At 41.4% G+C, this 9,182-nt stretch overlaps 2 protein-coding genes across 2 annotated transcripts; one reads left to right on the top strand and one right to left on the bottom strand.

Moving 5' to 3' along the window:
* The first annotated feature begins 635 nt into the window (after positions 1 to 635).
* LOC148549797 (serine/threonine-protein phosphatase 7 long form homolog) lies at positions 636 to 1,406 on the top strand. Its single transcript, XM_088496289.1, has 2 exons — positions 636 to 674; positions 768 to 1,406. Exons 1-2 carry the CDS (start codon positions 636 to 638, stop codon positions 1,404 to 1,406), a joined length of 678 nt encoding a protein of 225 aa, XP_088352415.1.
* A 1,959-nt stretch (positions 1,407 to 3,365) lies between these two features.
* LOC107611458 (uncharacterized) lies at positions 3,366 to 7,230 on the bottom strand. Its single transcript, XM_088495788.1, has 3 exons — positions 7,144 to 7,230; positions 4,137 to 4,541; positions 3,366 to 4,031 (listed from the first exon to the last, which is right to left on the bottom strand). The coding sequence occupies exons 1-3, from the start codon at positions 7,228 to 7,230 to the stop codon at positions 3,366 to 3,368; spliced, it is 1,158 nt and encodes a 385-aa protein (XP_088351914.1).
* Positions 7,231 to 9,182: the final 1,952 nt, after the last annotated feature.

Here is a 9,182-nt window from a genome sequence, read left to right as displayed (position 1 = left end):
TGACAGACTTCCACCTATACATTGAGGGTGGGAGGCCAGCTTGGCAGTGGTTCCATGAGTTGCTCGGTGTTTTACCTCCTGAGAACCAAATTCAGAAATTCGCAGTGAACTGCACCTGGTTCCAGGAGACATTTGGAGAGTGTCCCCACGGGGCTGATGAGGAGACAGTTAGGCGCTTTGCCCGTGCCTACATCATGATGTTGTTGGGCACGCAGCTGTTTGTCGACAAGTCCGGCAATCGTATACACATCAGATGGCTACCCTTTGTTGCTAGGCTTTAGGAGATGGGTGGCTACAGTTGGGGGTCGGCGGCACTAGCATGGCTGTACCGGTGCATGTGCCGAGTCGCGAACAGACATGTCGTGAAGTTAGCAGGGCCGTTACAGTTACTGTAGTCTTGGATATTTTGGAGGTTTCCTTCTTTTAGGCCTCCTGGGTATGATGCGTTTAGCTGGCCCCTTGCCTCGAGGTACCATTATTGTTTTGTATTATGTAGCCTTATTGTATTTATTTTCAATTATGCAAGCAATTTCATGGCTTCTAGAGTGACTCATGAATGCATTAACATGTTTAACTTCTTACGCAGGTGGTCTGGTTACAATCCTGGGATTAGCAACAAGGGACCTCGGGTGCAGATGGCTCGCCTGAAGATCGACTTGTTACAGCCTCGAGATGTAAGTACGCTGAGCCCATATCTATATGTAGTCGTTCTTTCTGTTTATATGGTCTAACAGAAACGTCAAATTGATTTTATTTGGTTCTTTCAGTTCATATGGATGCCCTATAGCGCACTCGACGTCATCCAGGTTGTCCATCCGGAGGTCTTAGAGCCTCGGCATACGATGTTATGGCGGTGTGTGACGTCCCTGATATATTTTGCGGTGGTTGAGTGGCATCAGGTTGATAGAGTGTTACCGCAGTTTGGCGGCGTACAGCCCCCGCCGCATCCCGCCCTGAACATCGACTTCTTGATGTCAAAGGACGGGAGAGGAGGCGACCGTTGGTTCTCGTTGCACTTACCTGACTGCCATCTTCACTGGCAGAATCGTGCGGAGCACATTTTACAGTTCGACATCGTGGCTGACCCGGGTCCCTCGCTTGATTTCTTGGCATGGTGGCACCAGCACGGGAAGAGGTTCTTGTCGCCCGAGATGTACTTGGGGGATCCGAGAGGTATTCCTATTCTGGATGAGGCGACGCAGAGGGGTGCCGGCCGAATTCCTGATATGGACCGAGTCGACGATGTTCCTGACAGACGTCGTGTTGAGAGGAGAGCTCGAGTTGGGACACGTCGTAGCCAGCGTGAGTGGCGGTGGCTGGATCATGCTATGGAGGAGGGTGATGAGGCTGCTAGGGGGCGGGAGACGACGTGGGCGTGGAGGCAGGAGGAGGGGGGCTGCTGCTAGAGACGATGTCCCTGATCATGGTCGGGGTGCAGCTGGAGGAGGTGTTGCTATGGGGATGCTAGGCCCGTTCACGGGGGGCATGATGGTGAGTGGTATGGATCTGGTGTGGGAGATCCCTCGAGTCAGACTGCCACGGGGCTTGGCATAGGTCCGCTCGGAGATTACTTTGTCGGTGTTCCCGGTGACGACCAGCCACTTCAGGAGAGTACACCATGGGTGAGTCCCGGGTCCATGTTTCCAGACTTCCTTGCTGGTGATGGGATTGTCGCCGAGTTCGGTGGACCACATTTCCTTGATGATATCCAGACCATCATGCAGGAGGATGATGCTGCCCGAGGACGGGGTCAGACGACAGCGACACAGGCTCCGCTAGATGTAGATTTGAACGAGCCTCCCACGGCAGCTCCTGTGAAGGCTTTTGCACTCGGTGGGACGCCAGCATCCGCACATACTCTTGGGTCACATTCAGTTGCTGGGCCGTCCTCATCCAGACCCGTACATGTCCTGCCCGGGACGCCGACACAGCCTGCTCCGGATGACGACGGCGACGATATTGAGGATGAGGAGCCGTTTATACGGAGAGGTCAGAGGGCACGGGTTCCACGCCGTTGTGGCACGGGGTCGCACCTGTTTAGATGATTGGGGGATGATGGTTTATGATGTCTCTTTATGTTTGTATTATGTATTTTGTTTTGGTTATCGGTGTTATTCTTGTGTGCCCTAGGTCATTAGTTCATGCAGCAGTTACTTTCATGTTATTGTATTTTGTATTAGTCACTGGAACAGAATGTGTACTTTGGTTATGTAACTTAATTTCATAATTAGAAAGACATTCAACATACATATGTGGGTCGAAATACAAAGTTCATGACTAAGAAATTATAACTTAGCATACCTAGAACATCGTTTTCTAATGAAAATAAAATACAACTGACAACCCAAAGACAAATAAAAACAGACAACAGAACGCTCCTACTCATTCCCCCCAGGGTGGGTGGCTCCTCCGGCCTGCGGACAACTCCGACGAGTATGTCCTGGTTGCCTGCAGAGGCCACATCTCTTTGGCCGGTTCGGATCTGCCTCATCCATATTGGTACGTATGCGGGTGGACCACGGACGATCCTCCCTCGCACGCCTCATGTTCGGATCCGGTATCACGGTAGGCCCGTCATACGGTGGCTAGAAACCCTTTGGAATTGGAGGTGTAAATCCCAACCGATAGACACCGAAAACGGAACTAAGGCGATAGACCTCGTGGACGTATGGCTGCCAAGTAAGACGTGAGTAGGCACAGCATGCCAGTGCGTGCGGACACGGGAAATGGAGTGCTTGGAAGTACCCACAATCACAAGTCTGCGAGCCTAATGAGACCCTGTAGCTACCCAGTGAGAACGAACTAGTCGGAGTCGTTTCTGCCACGGTGTACTCCGAGTTATCCCTATCATAAACAGTCACCGTGAAGAACCTAGCCGTCTTGAGGTTGGCCTCGATACACTTTACCAGGTATTGACTGAATTGTTGTCCGGTGCCCAGCTGCGTCTCTGCCTCCCTCCCCTTACGGATGAATAGCTTTGCCAACCTTCCGTATGTGGCCTTCACCAGCGAGCATACAGGGAGGTTCCTTACCCCCTTCAGGATGGAATTCACACACTCAGATATATTGGTCGTCATGTGCCCGAATCTTCGACCCTCATCACAATACTGGGTCCACAACGAATACTCAATCCGGTTCGCCCATTCACACATTGCCGGATTCTCAGAGCGCAGAATGTCAAACCAGTAGTCGAATTCCACTTCGGTCTTTGCATATGTGGCGTTCACAAGAAGCCTCCGGGCATCCTTGCCCTTGAAGGTGAGGGCGAAATTTGCTGCTACGTGTCGAATGCAGAATGCCCGGTAGCAGCCGGAGGTAGCCATCCCCCATCAGGCGCCTCAAGTGCTGCCTTGATGCCGTTATGCCTATCTGAAATAACCTAACAGACCTGGCTGAGGTGTCAAGTGCTGGCGGAGGTGGGAGAGAAAGAAGGACCAAGAGTCAGCATTCTTACCCTCAACTAGTGCAAATGCCACCGGGAGTATGTTGGAGTTCCCGTCCTGTGCAATCGCCACAAGAAACATTCCCCCATACTTGCCATATAGATGGGTGCCGTCAATACTCACCAACGGCTTGCAATGACGAAAAGCCTCGATACAAGGGGAGAACGTCCAGAATAGCCTCTGAAAATAAGCCTGGGACTCGTCCAGCTGTCCCCCAACTCGAACAGGGCAAGTCCTGAGGACTGCAACAGTACCAGGCATCGTCAACTGAACTCCTAACACCCACCTAGGGAGCTCGTTGTACGACTCATCCCAGTCCCCATAGATGATGGCAACAGCCTTCTGCTTCGCCATCCATACCCTCCTATACGTAGGCCTGAACCCAAAGTGTGCAGCCGTGGCATTTAGAAGCACCTTGATGTTGACGGATGCATCAGCCCTAACCATTGGCATAATGAATGTCGCTATCACATGGTAGTCCAGACTCCTATGGTCGCTGGAGATGGAGGTGGCGAGACAGGTATGCGGTCCATTGTACCGCTTGACTTCCCAGATGCCCTTGTGCTGCCGAAGACTCAACCGAATCAACTATGTACACCCATTCCCAAACTCAGAACACTTTTCCACATACATTCGATAGTCTGACTCAACTACCTTGTACTGTACCCCTCGGCGGATGCTGTAAGTCTTCACACTCAACAGCGCCTCATCTTTATCCCGAAATTGTTGCCCAACCTGGAACTCTGTCATACCGGCAGACCCTTCCGTATCTCTAGCGCCAAATCCAGCAGGCTGCCCAGGATGTTCGTCATGCCTCATGGCATCCAGGTCCAACAATGAAAAATGGGGTGGGTACTGCTGTGTGCCAGAACTAGATCCACCTGTAGCCCTTCTCGGATCACTCACTCCAAGATCATCGCCGCTGTCATCAGCGATCATATCTGGCTCGACATCATCGTCATCTGGATCATCAAACAATCCCTCTCCAACACCAGCCGGTGTAGGACACTGTAATTCGGTCGGAAGATGTTCCCTATACCTTACCTCGTCTCCAACATTGCCGCTGAGATCAACAGCGAACAATGAGGAGGCAACAGGCTGTATCGGTAGCTCATACACAGAAACGGAGGATGAAGTAAAAATTTACTAGACTTTTTAAATTTTATAGTTTCCATAGTTAAATTTTATGATATTTTAAATTTAAAATTTACTAGGCTTTTTAAATAATTTTTATTATAATAAAATATTTTAAAAATATATAAAAAAATTTTAATTATTATTATTATTGTTATTATTATTATTATTATTTAAAAAAAAAGTGGCCGAAGCCATCCAATAAACAAAAGGAAAAATGAAAACATGGCTTACATGCTTTTATTTATATATATATATATATATATATATGACACATGCCCTTTCACTTAATAAAGCAATGTCACTTAACTAAAAATCATTATATTTCATCTTCACACCTCTTCATTTGTCACCGAACGTGGAAAAGAAAGGAACTGAGTGGGAGGAAGAGGAAACCGAACCGTGACTTCCTTTGATCATTCGGCGCTTGATTTTTTGAGATCCGTAACTCCAATAAAAAATTTAATCTGATAAAAGTATTTGTATCCTTCTCCTCCTCTATATCTTAGTATTATTTTTGTTTGGTGAAAGCTAACGGTGACGTAACTCCCCTTTCTCTTGAGTTCGACCAATTGGAGTTCTAGGAGGCACAGACGATTTCTGATATTTTTTTTTCAATAGTTCGGTCAGAAAATTTTTCCGTAACTTTTGTTGTTTTGATTTCGCATGGAGGTAGGGTTTGGTAACTTTATAATAATTAAATGTGAATTTGATAAGTGAATGTTGATTTGGTTGATTATTGTTTGAGTTTGAATGAGTTTATATTGAATTATTGTTGTTGCTTGTGATTTATTAGTTTGGCTATTAGAAACAGCTCAGTTGTGGTTGTTTTAATGATTTTGGAACTGTTGTGATAAGGTATTTTGAGGAAATTGATGAAATTTAGTAGTTGAAAGATTAAATTAAAAACTGAGAAAAATTGGTAATCGAAAGACTCGAAAACGGATTAAAATACAAGTAATATTTTGAAAGGAAAGGACTAAGGGTTTTGGTTTTGGTATGAGAGGAAGATTAATATTTAAACTTTATTTTTGAAGGATAACATTGTATTTGTATATAAAAATTGAGGTATAATTTGTAATTATATAAATTTCGGGATATTTTGGGTAGTAGATAAAGTACGGGGATAACAATGGGTATTTTATAAAAGTTTAGGGTTATTTTTATAAATATGAAAAGAAAGTGAGGGTTCAAATATAATTTTATAAAATATTAAGATTAAAATAAAATATTAAAAAGTTCATGGTTTAAAAAGTAATTAGTAAAAAATTAAAAATACGATTTTATAAACTAAGTTTTAAGAAAAGACATATATATATTAACTATTTAAAATATCTTATTTATATTATTGTTATTATTATTTTATTAAGAATACTATCTATTAAAAATATTATTAATATTATTATAAGTCAGAGAAGAGCAAACAGAGTGATCTTAAAAGTTTTAGAAAACACAGACTCATTTAAAGTATTTTATAATTCTTTTCCATAAGAGCTTAGGGAAAGGCGAGGGAATAATGCGAAAATAAATTATATTATGAAATGGTATGGAAGAAAAGAAGAAGAAAGAAAAGTAAAGGAAAGAGAGATAATTAAAGGAATCTCTGCCACAAGAGAGCAGAGAACAAAGATTAAAGGAATATATTAACTGAAGAGATATCTGCCACAGGAGAGTAGATCTCTACCATAAGAGAGCAGAGGGCAAAGATAAAGAAAAAGCTTTAAAAGGCTGTCTGCCACAAGAAAGCAGATGCGACCTTGTTTGGACCTTAACACCAAATGTATAGTGGAGACGCCTACACACTGAGAACTGTTTTCCAAATGTAAGCATATTATAATACATTTTAAAGTCACACTGTATGCGACTTGACCGTAAGACTTATATGCACATTGTATGCATCTGGAAAGTCATATTTGGGACTCATACCCGGGTAATGTCGGGAGCAGATAGGCAACCAACACATGAGCTCATGGCCTGCGATATGACTAGACATGCATCATACTTGTTTGCGCATATTTGTTTGTGAGTGTGTTTTTTGTGATTGTGAATTTGCTAAATAATTGTTTGAATTCTGTGTTCTATAATTGTTGAATTGGATAGTCCCTTGTTGACTGTTATTGCTGACCAAGTATATAAAATGAACTAAACTTCTAACCCCGATCCTACTAAGAACTTCCCAGTTCTTACCCTCTATCTCCACTCCTTTCAGCTACAGGTGCGAAAGATTAGTGCGGAGCTACAGGAGCATAGAAGATTATTTTCACAAGTTGAGTTGTTAGAATTTATTTTTCCCTCATCGTTTATTATTTTAGTTTTTAGAGGGGTAGGACTTGTATTGAGGATCTTTGAAATAAGTCTATGTATATAAAGCTATGTGAATATATATATATATACTTTTGTGATTAAGTGGTTCAAAACAAAGTCTCCTTTCATTTTCTTAATAAGAGTTTCTGTTCGTATTCACGAAGGCTCAATATTAAATAAACATAGTATCTAATTAAAGGAATAGAGGTAAGTGACTTGAGCTTTTAGTACGATCATGAGGTGCTAAAAGTCAGGGTGTTACACCGTCGTCCTCAGCAGGCAGTGGTAGCGTAGGTCTCAGAGAGCCAGCATCGTCGTCAGCGCAGTGGTGCTCTGTCTCCCCCTTCATCGCTACACTTCGAGCATTCCAATGGAGCCTCAGCCTCAGGTATGAACTTGTTTCATTTAGCTTTTTTTTTATCCCTTTATGTTCTGCTGTATGAATCTGTTTTGTTGAAGTCATTCAATTGTTTTTTTTTTGTTCTACTTATTTTATTCATTTCATTCAATTAGTGATTTTGTACCGTTTATTTGGTTGGTTAAAATTTCTGAGTTAGGGTTAAAAAAATTTTGATATTTATTTTTATGATTCTGATTACAATTTTGAGTTTATATTTCTGTTCATGATGTTCTATTTTTTATTTACTATTACTGTCTGAATATATATGGTTCATTGTGATTCCCTCTGAAAATAACCAATAACAAAAATTCATAGAAGTACTATGTGATTCTCTCTGAAAAGGTTTTGTTGTTAAGTTATTGTTAATACTATGAACATATCCATTTTGTCTTTTTTTGCACATAAATAATTATGAATGTTAATTAAATTGAGTATAACTAAGCTACCTACTTTCCCGATCAGATATAAGCACTTTACCTCCCTAATATGTATTCATTTTGCAGCAGACTATGCCAAATGCCACTCTTTATAATGCTGTTGTGCAAGGGGCTAAGACCACTAATGGACACCAATTCACTATAGGCGGCAGGCTGCTCATTCCCACCAAAAGTTATAGGCACCGACCCTTTTAGTATAATAATCACATACTACACATCAGGAATAAGGTGAAGTTTACAGGCTTTAGGACAATGTGAATAACGCAGAACAAGAAATCAGTATACCAAAAACAAAGAAATGTTGAAAGTGAGAAAAATGAAGACTTTCAATTTGAAAAGTAACTCTATAAAACACCATTGATCTAACATCTAGCTGAAGCATACTTCAAGAATCAAGACATGTGTTGACAAGAATAAAAATTATTCAAAATGCACAGCAGCAATAAAAATCTTACACAAATATCATTAATTGGCACATAGATTCATCAATAAGGGAGCTAAGATATAATTAAAATTTTAGTAAATATTCATATACAGGATATTAAAAAAGAGAGGAAAAAGTAAAAAAAGAAAAGAAAAGAAAGAAGACAAGAAAACAGCTTATCATGTATTTTCATAGATTGCTTCAGTTTAAAAATCTATACAAATTAATAAAATATAACTAATATTGGACAACAAATTATAATATACAAAAGTAAATATCTGTCCACTCATCTTCAGTATTTCTAAATCAAGATATAAAAATCTTACAATAAAAAGCACTAAAAGAATCCAATTTTTTGAAATTTAAATAACAGAAAACCCAGTACTATGATTAATCTAAATAACAGAAGTATATGATGAAACTTTAAATGATGATGAAACTTTGAATGATGAAAAGAGAAAATTAAAAGAAATAAGTTTACAACTTCCATTGAGTTGAAAAGGGATACCGTAGAAGATGGGTGCACAAGCAAACCCTAAATCCCAATTCTTACTCGAAGAGGAGTGCGGTGCAGCAGAATAAATTGAGGAACATGAGCACCATGAAGCTGGTGGCAGATTAAATAAAATTCACCAAATCACACATCAAAACAAAACAATCATCATCATCAACATTCGTTAATTGTAAAATGCACAGAATTGAAATTGCCAAAGTGTAAAACCTTGAAGATTAACTTGTGCTAATGAAAATCTTCTTGATAATGGCGTCGAGGAGAATCCTGGTAGAACTGAAGAGGCATCGCGTCCGACACAAGTTCAAGGAAATTTTGATGAAATCGAAAAATTGCGTTGAAACGGGAAAGTACCTGGTGAGGAAGACAGTAGAGGAAGAAGCGGCAGGTCCTCACGAAGAGGAAGAAGCGGCAGCAAGCATGAGGTTCCTAGTGAGGAAGAGGTCCTCACGAAGGGGAAGAAGCGACAGCAAGCATCTGAAACGAAGGCTTGTTACTCAAATTTTATATGGGCCAATTTTAAAATATC

Source organism: Arachis ipaensis, chromosome B8 (genome assembly GCF_059453495.1).
Source record: "Arachis ipaensis isolate K30076 ecotype BB chromosome B8, ASM5945349v1, whole genome shotgun sequence".
Taxonomy (NCBI): domain Eukaryota; kingdom Viridiplantae; phylum Streptophyta; class Magnoliopsida; order Fabales; family Fabaceae; genus Arachis; species Arachis ipaensis.
This window is presented reverse-complemented; position numbering and strand designations above follow the sequence as displayed.